This window comes from Protopterus annectens, chromosome 6.part1, assembly GCF_019279795.1.
Source record: "Protopterus annectens isolate FY-2018-M chromosome 6.part1, PAN1.0, whole genome shotgun sequence".
NCBI classification, from domain to species: Eukaryota; Metazoa; Chordata; order Ceratodontiformes; family Protopteridae; genus Protopterus; species Protopterus annectens.
The window spans coordinates 87025581-87039411 of NC_056738.1; the positions used below are offsets into that span (position 1 = coordinate 87025581).

General features: G+C 41.8%; 1 protein-coding gene across 1 annotated transcript in view; it reads right to left on the reverse strand.

The window, feature by feature from the left end:
• TLK1 (tousled like kinase 1) overlaps nucleotides 1-13831 on the reverse strand; it is a gene marked incomplete in the record, with an annotated part of 2832579 nt that overhangs the window by 2049421 nt on the left and 769327 nt on the right. The window contains 1 exon segment of the mRNA XM_044075520.1: nucleotides 6880-6923. Coding sequence (XP_043931455.1) covers nucleotides 6880-6923 — 44 coding nt within the window.

Sequence of the window (13831 nt, forward strand, 5' to 3'; positions counted from 1 at the left end):
AGTACCCATTTGTCCTGGGTAGTTATGTGCCAATTTTGTGTGAAAAGTGCTAGCTTTCCCCCTAGGGGTGCTGCCAAAAGTTAAGTGCTTGGTCTTTTTAGAGGAAAGTCATTGGGGCTGTTTCTTATAAGGTTGTGATTTGTCTTCTCCTCCTTTGGGGGCAGAAGCACCTCATTGTTTTGGTCTGTAGGAGCCTTGGGGCTGAGATCTGCCTCTTGGGCGTTTTTATCTGCCTCTTTGTGGCCTGACACCTGAAAGGACCAATTTTTTGAAGGCCAGTTTCTACTAAACCTAGGTGATTGAACCTGTAAGAAATCCTTTACTGTCTGCATAGATTTTGCTTTATCCTCCATTTTCTTTAACACCTCTTCTGCCTTAACACCAAACAAAGTATCATGCTGTTATGGAGCATTCAATAATTTTACTTTAACATGTTCAGGTAAACTTTGTTATTTTAACCAAGCATGCCTTCAAATGACAGAGCCTGTAACTGCGGCTCTGCAAGAAGCCTCTAATGAATCAAAACCACATTGCAGAGTATGTTTTCCCACTTGTTCAGCTGCATGCAATAATTCCTGCATTTCCTTATTGCCAGGATTCTCTGAATTTGTAAGCATTTTCTGTTTTAACAAAGACATGATGTACTGTTGATATTTAAGCATGTGAAACTGGCAGTTTAAAGCCCTTACAGCTAAAGTAGCAGAGGTGTAAACTTTTTTCCCCCATCTATCCAGAGCTCTAGAATCCCTATCAGAGGGAACATGGTTTTTAAGCAGTGGCAGCCTTAACCCCTTTGGGACCCTGAGAAATTGTTTCAGGGTCAGCAGCAGGGTTCTTAAAGAAATTTATGAGAGTCAGGGACCCTGTAATACCTGTCTGGCTTGACTGGTGCAGGGGGGTAAAGAATCAGGAGACAGACTGGATTCAGAGAAAACATCATTAACTATATCAAGCACAGGGGGGATAGCCAAGGGCCTGTGTTGAGGCAGTAAAAGAAAATCTCTGAGCCTTTTCTTGGATTCTGAATAATCCTGGCTCTCCCAGTGGAAATGTTCCCTCATGGTGTGCAGAGTTTCCCCAAAAGAGTAATCCTCAGGTGGAGAGGCTGAGAGTATAGATTCTTCAGTATCAGAGTCCTCCATAGGGAGGAAGAGAATAGCCCTGATCTGAAGAGTTATCAGAGGAAATAGAAACCTGGTCAGAGGAATCATAGTCAGTGTCTTGCCTAGGCCTTTTATCAGGAGGTGAGTGAGAACCCCTGATCAAAGTAAGTCTTCGGCCATTTTAAGCATCTGTTTCTTTGGCATGGTTGACTGTCCAGGAGAATGTTGTACTTGTTTCTTTGTCTTTAATGGTGTCTGACTGTACTTTAGCTGCTGCAGAGGATTTAATAGTAAGCTGTGAAGGTCTGAAAACACCCTCAAAAGCAGATGCCTGCTCAGCGGCTCCGGACCCATCTGAGGGAATATTTTCCATAGGCCCAATACCTTGAGTATCCAGAGGCCTAGTTGTTTCCATGTGGGAGTCGGATACAGCCTATGGCTCTGAGGTAGCGGGTGTCAGGGGTAGCGAAAGTGCCTCACTGAATAGGCGACTGGCCTAGAAGAGGCTTAGTCTGTTTTGGACCTCTGATGCCTGTCCTTTTCCTTGTCTTTGTGTTTTTTATGAATTCCGGTAGTCGGTTGTTCCAACAGCATTATATAGGTAAACCTTTGGCCAAAGTAATGTAATGCAAAATCAAACCGACGTTTAATAGTGCGTTTGTTGAATCTAGCACAAAACAAACTAGTAACATCGTGGTCAAGGCCTAGGCAAGGAATACAGTAAGAATGAAAGTCCTTATGAGGTATTTGCTTCCCACAAGAAATACAACTGTTAACTTTTACTGACATCGGTCTGGAGCAAGAAAAAGTTTCCTCAACGGGGTACTTAGCTTTATTGAAGACTTCGGTTCTGAAACTCTATTTTGAAAATCTCAGGAGTCGGCCGACCGGCACTTGTGAACTGCTTCTGCTTCGGGCACCGCGCGGCAAGAAAGACTGAGGAAAATGGCGTTGGTTGCATCTTTTATACCCCTGGCGCACTGACGTCAGGGAAGAAGCGACAGCAACCAATGCCGGACCTAGAATTTGGAACTCGGGCCGACTGCGGGTAGCCTGCCAGCAGGATAACCCAAGTGTAATGACTGCAACAGTGAAACACGAAACATCAAGGATGTTATAACTTTGTCCCTTGGATGACGTATCCTTCTTAATAAGGTGGGCCATGTAAAAAGCTTTCTGTACAACAGAGGCAATATGGTGCTCAGACGTCAGTTTGCTATCAACCTGGGTGCCCAGGTTCCTCAACTGATTGCTTGTTTAGGACCTTGTTATTAATGAGATAATTTATGGGGACGTCACTCTTCCCAAATGGGATGATTATGATGCATTTTTTGGCATTCAGTTTGAGGCCATGCTTCTGGCACCTGTTACTTGTTTGGGTGACACCCTCTTGGAAGATCTCCACATCACTAGGGGGGACTGATGACAGTGCCCAGCTTGCAGTCATCTGTAAACTTGGTCAGCCATGCCCACTGGTTTTGGCCTGCACCTCAGAGAAGTATATCCCAAACAACAGAAGCTCTAAGACTTATCCCTGGGGTAGGATACACCGGTTGTTACAAGTCTACTGCTTGAGGTGGCTTCCCCTATTTTGACTAGGTGGGTTCCATCACTGAGCCAGTTTGCTACCAGTCTGATAACATTCAATTCTCTCTAACAACAACATGATAATTTTATAGTTAGAGAACATTAACAGTTAAAGAATGTTATTTTTATTTCTATTGAAGTTTTTTAATAGCATAATTTTTAAGTGCTATATAATGTGTTACTTAGGAATAATTATTATAAATTTTAACCAGATTTAACTTAGAACAAGACTAGTTTTTAAAATATTTATAATTGTTGTTTGTTATGAATCATTTTTTTAACACAACACCAGTTAAGAAAGGTAGAAAGTTAGTAACATCATTGCACTACTGCACTTTAAAAGTTGATGACTTTATTTAATTACAAAATTAATGACTTAATTGGTTGATTAACTTATGTATAAAAGCAGGGTGGCAACATTTGTAACTTAACCTTGAAAAAGCCTGGAATTATTCAGGCGAAAGCGCTTGGTGTTTGTCTTGTTAATAAAAGTTTTGTGGTGGAACTACCTGGTGAGCATTTTCATCTTCACTGAAGAAAACTTTGCATCACGCAGCTAGGACTTACCAACACCGTTTGGTCCGGTACTTCATTTTATGCAAGTTGGTTTACAGACACATTTTGGGTCTCCTAAAGATTTACATCACTTCTACTTTGACTTAGTTCGGACTTGGTGAGCTGTTCCTGTTCCTGGTTTCCCTGGTAACATGTGGACTGATGTCTAGTTGAGCGAGTTTATTATACCAGAGTGGGGAATGGTATTGAAGGCTTTAGCCAGGTCAAAGTAGGCGGTGTGCACAGTCTTCCCCTTGTTCATGGCTTTGGTGACTGTCTCAAAGCAATTGATCAAATTTAACAGGCATGACCTCCCTTTGACTAAACCAAACTGTGGGGGACTGAGAGTTTGCAGGTTGCCAATGTCATTGTTAATGAGGTCCATGATAATTCGTTCCACGGCCTTACAGATCATGCTAGTTAGGCTGATGGGTTTAACTTCCTGGATCGGTGGACGCTCCACCTTTGTGCAAAGGGATGACAGTGGCAGTCCACCACTCAGATAGGATGAAGCCGGTAATCAGGCTTTGGTAGACTAGGGTGCCTAATGGTGCTATAAGTTCCTGTCTGAGTTCATGTAGGATGTATAACCTTAGATGTTATCGGGTAACATGGAGGCTGTATTTTTTGCCTTTGAGAGGGCAGTGATGACTTGTTCCCTAGATATAAGGGGAGGGGGGCAGGTGCTGGGGATGTCCCGATTTACTGATGGAGGGGGCAGAGGTGTGAAGTTTTCACTGAACCTGTCTGCCAGCAAGGTGGCTATATCTATAGAGTTTGTGTATGTGGTATCCTAGAACACCAGTTCTGAGCAGATCTGAGTGCTTCCTTTGAGACTGCAGACATATGTGAAGAAAGCCTTATGATTGTCTTTAGAAGACGTGGCCAGTTTTGACTCTGTTTGCTTTGGAGGATTTCTTTACTGCTTTATTTGCTTGTTCAGGCTACAGAGAGATTGTTTACAATTAGGAACCTGCTCCCTTCTTGGTCCTTGTCAGTGATTATTCCTTTTATTATAGAGTTTATTTATTGCAGATGTCCACCAGACAGGTTTACTCTTCCTTAAGGATGATTTTGTCGGATATTCCCGATTCCACACAGCTATATAAATGCTCGTATGGTACTTTGGTGTATGTTTGGACATTTGTGCCAGCTCCTACGGAGGGGGAGGGGGCTGTAAAGCTGTTTATACCCTCCCTCTGGAGGTCGTATTCAGCTTTGGAGAAGTTTTTATGTTTGACCCTATCGGGGGGGGGGGGGGTTGTCAGAGGAGATGGAGACTTCTAAACTGACTGCTTTATGATCGCATCTTACCAGGCAGGATGACACTGTAGGGATGCTGCAGTGGTTACTCACGTTGGTTAATACCAGGTCCATGACATTGTCACCTCTTGTGGGGGGTGTCGACGACCAGCTGAACCACTGTATTTGCATTAACAAAATCAAGAAATCTATGGGCATTTGTATTTTGGCATGAGTAGCTCTTCCAGTCTATGGCTAGATAGTTGAAGTCACCCAGGATCAGGGTAAAGGGTTGAATCTTGACAGATTAGAAAAGGTCCAGACAGGTGGAGTGGGCATCTTGAGTCAAGGTTGGGGGTCTGTAGCTAGGGGTCTTGTCAACAGTTAACTGCACCTGGAGTGTTTCCTGTGCAAACTGTATGACCAGCCTGGAGGTATGCATGTCTTTAATATACACTGAAACTCCATACCTTTTTGCTTTCCTGCCCACAGTTTGAGGTCTGAATGTTTGACAGGATGAGTAACCTATTATGGCTGGGGTGTTCTCCGCAGGTTTGAACCAAGTTTCTGTGACTGCACAAATGTCAGCATCTTCCAGGGTTAAGAATGCTTGCAATGAGTGCAGTTTCATGTTTAGAATCCTAGCATTTAGCAGAATAACTTTTAGTTTGCGCTTTGATGAAGTTAACACGTTGGTAGTTTTGAACTCATGGCACTGTCTAAAAAGGGATTATGGGGGAGGGAAGCAAGAGCCTTTGCCAGAAGCCTAAAGCCCGAGGTAGACAGTTGCAGGCCATCTGTGGCAAAGCTTCGTGGTCTATCATGTCTTCCCAGGCTGTCAGGTACTGGATCCTCTTGAAATGACAGCAGAAACGAACACCCTCTTGGAATGACAGCAGAAATTAAGCCAACTGTTAAAGTCAATCATTTTCTGTTTGTATTGAGGCATCAGTCTGCTGACTGTAGAAAGCTGCATAAGGCTAGGGACATACCTGCCTGGGGACATGTATTCAGCGAGCTTGATCATCTCTCTCTCTGTACCTGTTGAGAGACTTGAGTGCATGGGAGATGGCGGATTACGGCAGCTGACAAACAACTAATCATGACTTTCTCCTTATCCAGCCTGGTGAGAGGCAGATCTGTGTCTCTCACAATGGAGTCTCCTATGACTAATATGTTGGGTTTATGGTTAGGCCTCAGTGGCTGTGAAACAGGTGTGTGGACTCTGCATGGTGTGGTGGGCTGTGGAGTTTGCATGTGTTTTTGCTTCGGAGGTCTCTTGTTTGGGTATGTTTTTGTTGAGGACCTTCGCATATGTGGGTGTGTGTTGGGTAGGTGTGAGTGGTGCTTGAGGTGTGCTGTTTGTGTTGACAGGCTTCTCAGTGCCAGATATACTAGACTGGGAGGGAGAGAGCACAGACTCTAGGATCTTAATGTAACTGCATCTCTCATAAATTGTGTTCCCTAGGTGGTAGTAGAAGAGGGTTGCCTGTGTAATTGAAACAGTTGCTACACTGAGGATGCCCATATCAACCAGACTGGCAGGAGAAACCATAGGAAATTGTCCATCCATATTTGTCAGAATCTGTGGAAGAGTCCAGAGAGAGCTAAGGGGGCAAAGGGTGGAAGGTTTAAGACGAGTACCACTAGGTGACCACACAAGTGCTACCAAGGGAAAATTTATAGCTGGAATACCTCGCAATGGGTTAAAAACAGAGCAGCTGCAGTACGCGACATGCAAACAAGCCCAAAAGCCAGCTCAGAACACTTAAGGTAAAGTCCCACATGTTGAGAGTACTCCAACAGTGATCTAAATAAGAACATCTATAGGTGTGTTTTCCAATTACCTGTTGAAGGGGTGGAGGTACTAGTCTCTAAAATGAAATACAACCCTATCTTGGAAATCAATTTGCTTCCTTAGGTTCATATGCAAAGTACTAGGTTAGAAGCCCTTGTGGGCTATTTTATGCCTATTCAATTTCCTTCAAAGGTGAGAATCAATCTCTGTACCTTGTGTCTGTGAAGTAAATGCCTCAACTAAAATGCCAATCCTTCAACCTCCTTAATTAGGTGACTGGATAAAACGCTGTTCATTCCCACCCTCCAAGCTGACTCCCAACTACCAGGTTCCTCTAGGTTACAGTTTGTGTTTCATCCTTCTGTTTAATGTAATGAACCCAAAATACGCTTTCATGACATCTAGTTAGAAAGGCTCTCAGTGTTGCTAGGGGAGCACATAAGGTATTTTAATAAAAGTAAAGCTATTATGTTTATCTGACAGAAATCAGTTGCACATGTTACCTATTGTAATAGCTCTCTCAAAGTAAATAACTCACAAATAGTAATTTGTTGTACAAGTTTAATTATACAAAAAGACTGAAAAAACACTTGCCTCAAAGTAATCGCTTATTTTGTGACTTCTTCCACAACTTTTTCCTAAAGATGAAAGAAAAAGATAAATTTTATATCTAAACAGAAAGCAGACTGTTAAAATATGTAGTCAACAAGAATTGGAGATTAAATCATTTTTCTTATCTAGCGTGAATCAACACACACAAAAATGTTGAGCCACCAAGCTGATCTTCAGAAATGTCCTTTGCAGTGGTAATAGCTGTCAAATTCTGATCACTCACCTCACACCAGCTCTATTCTTTCAGACTCTAGCATCCATATTTGGGCAGCTCACCTGACCTTGGGTCAAATGCATTGGAAAACATACCCAGCTTCATGTCGCCCAATACCCATAAAGAAGTTAAGCAAACACACCTGCTGGGCAAATAAACAATGATATAAAAACACCAAACAATATATTTACAGGACTATCCATCAAAGTACCTAAACGCACTATGAAGATGCAAAAAGTCTTAAGGTAATTGTTACCTACTACATACGGTCATCTCAAATATTCAGTGCATCTGCTGACTTTTAGATATGTGTTACAATTCTGAAGGGTTTTGTGTAGTAACAGCAGAGCAGAATCCAAAGTAGTGCTTATGTAACTTCTCAGGGTTACGCCCTAAATCTGGTTGCCAAAAATGCTTAGTTTCTGAACAAAGAATCCTGAAGCACCAAGAAAATACTGTAGAAAGGAGGCTCAAATACTGTAATTACAATCCAAGCAACAGTCTCTGGTAAAAATCTTAAGGGGGAACAAAGTATTACTCTACACAATGTTTGCAGACACAAAAAGCCATATCTATGGTAGAATGGCCTTTGATATCCCTACCTTAGGGGAGAGGTTAGCCCTACAATGATAAAAGATGATCAAAGTCATCAAGGTACTTGGATAAGGCCTGTTAAGCTCCAGTTAGATGCTTTTTAACCACAAAAAAGGCAAAAGGCTATCCCACCTTCTTGAGCCCAAGCCAATCCTCAGGTGAAACCTGAAATGGAAGTGTGCAGCAAAAAATACACAAACCTTGCATTCTCTGTGATTCTTCCACCAGAAAGAAAAGGAAACTGTCTGCACTTGCTTAGGTAAAGCTCCAAAAACACTTTTCAAAGGAATCATGGAGAAGTCCTGAGACCCTCAAATTCTTGTTAAAGACCATTCAAGGTTCCCAGCAAATTAGGTCAAACAGCTTAAATAATCAGCAGGCAGAGGAATAACCATCGAAGGTTCAGTGATATCCAGTAGTTAAGTCTCAAAATTAACAGTTGGTTTAAAAGAAAGACTGGGATTCTTGCCACTCGAGCTCATAATCCACCACTCCTTGGGAAGACTGGTGCAAACTGATCAACAGGTTGATTAGAGCTTCCCTGGTGTAAAAAACTGCAAATATGGAAAAATACTAAAGCAATTAAACTGGATAAAATTCAATTACTGGAGTTTAATTGTACTGCCTTGATGGCAGCAAAGAAGAAATCTGGAAAAAAATTAACAGTAAATCAGACAGAAAAGAGATGATCTGTCTGGGAAGAATTTTACAACTACTGAGCAAAAAGCAGATACAATTTCATCTATGGTACAGTTGAAAAGAGGAGCTACTTCAAAAAATAAATAAATACATTAGAATTAGAACAGAGCACACAAAGAAAACCTAAAGTTTTGTGCTATACAAAAGAAAATGGAAGGAAAATAATGTATTCATTTTAGGAAAGTACCAATAAGCAACTGGATTAGTATTCCACAGCAGGATTTGTTAAATGAAAAGGCACACTGTGTATATGCTCCAAACCTGGCAATGAGAAAGCAGTCAAGATCTACATTAGTAACAATACAACCATAGCAGCAGAAATAGTAGCTCTTGGCAAAACAGTGGCAGAAAGGACACATGTATATTAAAAACTGGAGCCAGGATGTTTGTGGAAAATGGATTATTCACTGTATACCAGGCAAATGAGAAACAATCAAGAAATGTCACGAGGCAAGTATGAGACTCATGCTGCTGTATCCAGCTGTCTTCAGAAAATTTTCCATGCGGATCAAATCATTTTTTGATGCATAACAGGTTAGAGAGGAAATGACACTTAGCCAACTAAGAGCGAGTCAACAAGCAGAAAGTACATTTGTGTACACTTACCATAAATGTAGATGTTCAAGTGTATTCACTATTGCACCCATCACATTTGAGTTATGTGCATGCTGGTGGTAGCCCTCAGCCAGCCTGAAAACCAGAGTCTTTGGATTTCTGCATCAGATGCTGTTGCTTCTTCTATGACGTCAGGTCGTCAGGGGTATAAAACATGCAGCCGACGCCATTACTTCAGTTTTTCTTGCACCAGATGCCAGGTGCCCCCAAAATAGGAAGCAATTACTTGGTATGGAGCAACCCCAGCAAAACATAAATACACATGATATAAGATATGCCAAACAAAAAAGATAGGTACAAGTAGAGAGAAGTCAGGGGAGTGGAGGGAAGGGTAACCAGGACTGCAACAGTGAATACATTTGAACATCTACATTTATGGTAAATGTACACAACTGTACTATGTTCTTTGTGTTTCACTGTTGCAGTCATCACATTTGGGTCAATTCTCAAAGCTAAGGAAGGGTGGAGGCAGTTAAAAAGCATTAGGGCTGGCAATCAGGCCCTGTAAGACTGCTGTGGCAAATCCAGCTCTGGATTTAGAAGAGACAGGTAAGTGGTAATGCTTGGTGAAAATGTGTACAGAGCTCCAGGTTGCAGCTTACAGGTTGTCCCTGGTAGGGACTCCCCTGAGGAATGCTGTAGAGGTTGATGTAGCCATAGTGGAATGTGTTCTGATCCCCTGTGGGGTAGGCTTCCCATAGTGTTTGTAGCAGAAATGGATGCAGTGTGCTATCCATTTAGAAATGGTTTGCTTTGAAATGGCCTTGTCCTCTGTCCCTGCACCAAAGCTGACTAGCAGCTGATCAGACTTCCTGAAAGGCTTAGTCCTGTCCAGATAGAACTTGAGCTGCTTGTGCACGTCCACAGAGCGCAGGATCCTTTCCCCTTTATTCTGAAAATTAGGGGAAAAGGCTGGCAAATGAATGGATTGGTTTAAAGCCACACTAGATACCACCTTAGGCATGAATGATGGGTTAGTCCCGAGGGAAACCCTGTCCACATGGAAGATAATGAAGGGTTCCATGGCCATAAGGGCCTGCAATTCAGACACTCTTCTTGCTGAAGAAACAGGAATGCAGGCAAGAGGGCTTGAGGCACACACACAGTAGTAGTTTCCAAAGTTTATTCGTCAGACTTTGCTTCAAACAAACAATAAAAATAATAAAAAAACAGTAACCATAAAGCGCTTTTCATCTCACCCCTTAGTGAGACTTCATCAGACAGTTGCAACAAGAATGTTTCAAACAGTATACACAAGTTCAAACCACATCAACTTCCTCCAAGCAAAAGGCAAACCCGCCCCAAGGTAAGCAGGAATGAACAATTAACCCATTGTATGCTTCTTTAAAAATCCACCTTCTTGTAAAACAAGTATGTATGCAGTAAATATATTTGTATATATGTAAATATAAACATAGCTCATCAGTTCGAAAACGCTCTTAAAAGACCTTTTAAAAGTATATTCAGAAATATTTAAAAAACATGCTAACATTAAAACCAATAGTTAAGGTAACAGTAAAAAGTGAGAAGTCAAGAATGAAGTGTAAAATTGAAAACAGTATAAAATAAAATACTTTACCACTGTGTGAAAAAGTATTGAGATCTTAAATAACTTTCAACAGTAGTTAATGACAGTTCTAAAAAGTAGGATGAAGAAATATATAACAAAACACTTATATTAGCCCCATGTTTTCTGAATTTAAAACCATCAAGCTAAAAAGCTATAAAGACTGGAGCAGAGAAAACCATCCTGTAAAGGACGTCCGGTGAATATGATAAAAGATGAAATAAGAGTGTACACATTCACATAAACAACTCTAAATGCAAACACATTCATGTGTAGATAACTAAGTGAATGTGAATGTATATGTATAAACATGTATATACCTAACTGAACAAATAAAAACATTTTTGGCTATTTAGATAAATATTTAACATACCCTGTTTAAGGAAAAATGTGAAACCTTTCTTGCATGCTGAAGTGAATAAGGTATATAGTCACCTCATTAAACTCTCTAGTTTAAGGATGCAAGATATGGAATAAACTTCATTCAGTCTTGGTGGGTAGCAGGCCCTAGTATGAAGTTGCCATATTAATTCCAGTTTTTCTAGGAATAATGAACTAGGGCCACCCCTTCCATCACTCGTAACCTGGTCAATCACTCTAAATTTAAAAGTGTGTAATGGGAGAGCACTCGCATGTCTAGCCAGAGCATTTTCCTGCTTTGATGTTCTAATGCTGCAAAGGTGTTCATAAACCCTTTCTTTTAGTTTCCTGTCCGACTTCCCAATATAAAAAGCTGGGCAGGCTCGACATTGGGCCAAATAGACTATACTTTTAGTATTACAGTCAAATTTACCCTTTAAGCATAGGGCACTCCTCTGATCTAGAAGTTGACCCCAATCTCCATGAAGGGGCATTGGGGGCACATGCTACACTTTATCATCCCTTTCCTCCTGCTTCCAAAATTATCTTCCTTCCTAGTCTGTAATAAGCTTTTTAAATTCCTGCCACGTCTAAAAACTACTCTGGGGGGGGTCCTTCAATTTAGCATATAAATTGTCAAGGACTATTAAATCCCAGTTCTTATTAATGATGTCTTTGATATAACTATTGCTACTAAAAGTAGTAATAAAAGTGGACCCTACTAAAGGAGCATCATCATAAACCATCCGAACTTGGTTGATTTCCATTTGTTCCTCATTAATTTTAACCCTCAGTATAGGTTGGTACATACATGCCCCTATGCCTCTTGTTTTGTACTTCTCTTACCAGTTCCCTAACCATAGGTAGAGGGTATCCCCTCTTGATAAACATATCCTGAAGTTGATTACATTCTAGTAAAAACTCTTCTTGTGTGGAAACCATCCGAGCTGCTCGTACCAGTTGGCCTTTTATCACTGAACGCTTTTGAAATAGTGGATGACAACTGTCAAAATGTAAAAAAGCATTCAAGTAGGTATCTTTCCTGAAAATACGAGCTGTATAGCAACCATTAATTAGGTCCTTTTTTAAATCGACATCCAGGTAAGCTATTCTTTCCATGTGGAAAGTATGTGTGAACTGTAAAAAAAACAGTGGTATTATTGAGGGTACGTCACTAGATTGTTAGCTTCCACCTCATCACCCTTAAACAAAGATATCGTCCAGGTATCTTGTATAAAAGTGTATTTGGCTTCTAATTTCAGGTACATTTAAAATAAGCTCCCTTTCCCAAGAAGCCATCACTAGGTTGGCGAAGCTGGCTCCACATGGGGAGCCCACTGCTACGCCAATGGACTGGACAAAAAAACAGTTGTTGAAGGTAATATAATTATTAGACAACACTATGTCCAACAGTTCAGTGAGCAAAGAAATTAAACTTCTAGGGGCTTCCAGATCTAGCAGTAACAGGCTGAGCCGTTCTATACCCTCAACATGTGGGATGGACGTGTACAAATCTTTAATGTCTATAGTTAGGAAACTGAAGCCCTCAAACTGTAAATCTTCTTGCTGAAGAGATGGCTAGAAGTACAACCGTTTTCCAAGAGAGGAATTTTAACTCTGCTGGGGCAGCAGGTTCAAAGGGCAGAAGCTTGAGCTTTTCCAATACAAAGTTAAGGTTGCAGGCAGGAGTGGGAGCTCTCTTGGGGGTTCTTAAATTTTTGGCTCCCCTCAGGAACTGTTTGACCAGAGGATGAGAGAAAAGGGGTGGCTCAGTATTATGATGAGCTGAATTGGCAGAGGCATGAATCTTAATGGAAGAGAAGGATAGGCCTTTGTGGAGCATTTCTGATAAGTAATCTAATATACGAGGTAAGCTGGGGACAGTTGTGTCCATTCCTTGAGAATGGCTCCAGGAGCAGTATCTTTTCCACTTTTTCAAATAGGATTTTCTAGTACTAGGCCTCCTTGCCTCAAGGAGGACATCCAGCACCTGCTTACTGAGAGTTGCTGGTGAAGAATTCAGAGGATGAGCCAGGCTGCTAGGTTCAGGGTCTGTAGTGAAGGGTGCAAATTCTGGCCCTTCTGCTGGGACAGCAGGGAAGGGGTCTGAGGCAGATGCCATGGTGGCACTACTGTCAGACTGCACAAAAGAGGATACCAGTGCTGGCGTGGCCAGTCTGGTGCAATCAGGAATACCCTTGGCTTGTTCTGTTTGATCTTTAGTAGAACCTTCAAGAGAAGGGGCAGGGGGAGGAAGGCACAGATTGAGAGGCTTTCCCAGGTAAAGGACAGGGCATCCACTTTCCAAGCTTGGCTGTGGGGAGTTCTGGTGCAATATTTGCTCAATAGATAGTTCTGAGGGGAAACAAAGAGGTCCACCTCTGGTGCCCCCCCCCCAATATGTTGCTCAAAAGCTTGAATATTTTGGGTTCCAGTTTCCACTCTTGTGGGTCCATGACAATTATGCTTAAGTTGTCTGCCAGTGAATTTAGTTTGCCTGGCAGGAATTGAGCTTGCAGGTGCACTTGGTTCTTCACGGCTGTGTTTCACAGAGCCATGGCTAATCTGCAGAGTGGGTAGGAATGGGTTCCCCCCTACTTATGTACCACATATAACTGTAGTGTTGTCCGTCTTTACCAATAGTTACCCTAGAATAATAAGGCCTTTGAAGGCTGTCAGAGTATTCTGTACAGCTAACATTTCTTTTTGATGATATGCAGGTGCATTTGCTTTGGGCTCCATTGCCTTGAATGCAAAGTCCCACCATGTGAGCCCCCCCCCCCAATGCATAGTCTGATGCTTCTGTTAGGGTTTGGGTGGCATGGGGTTGAATGAAAGGGAGCCCCTTGTTGTAGTAGCAGGCCTCTGCCCACCAAAGGAACGCT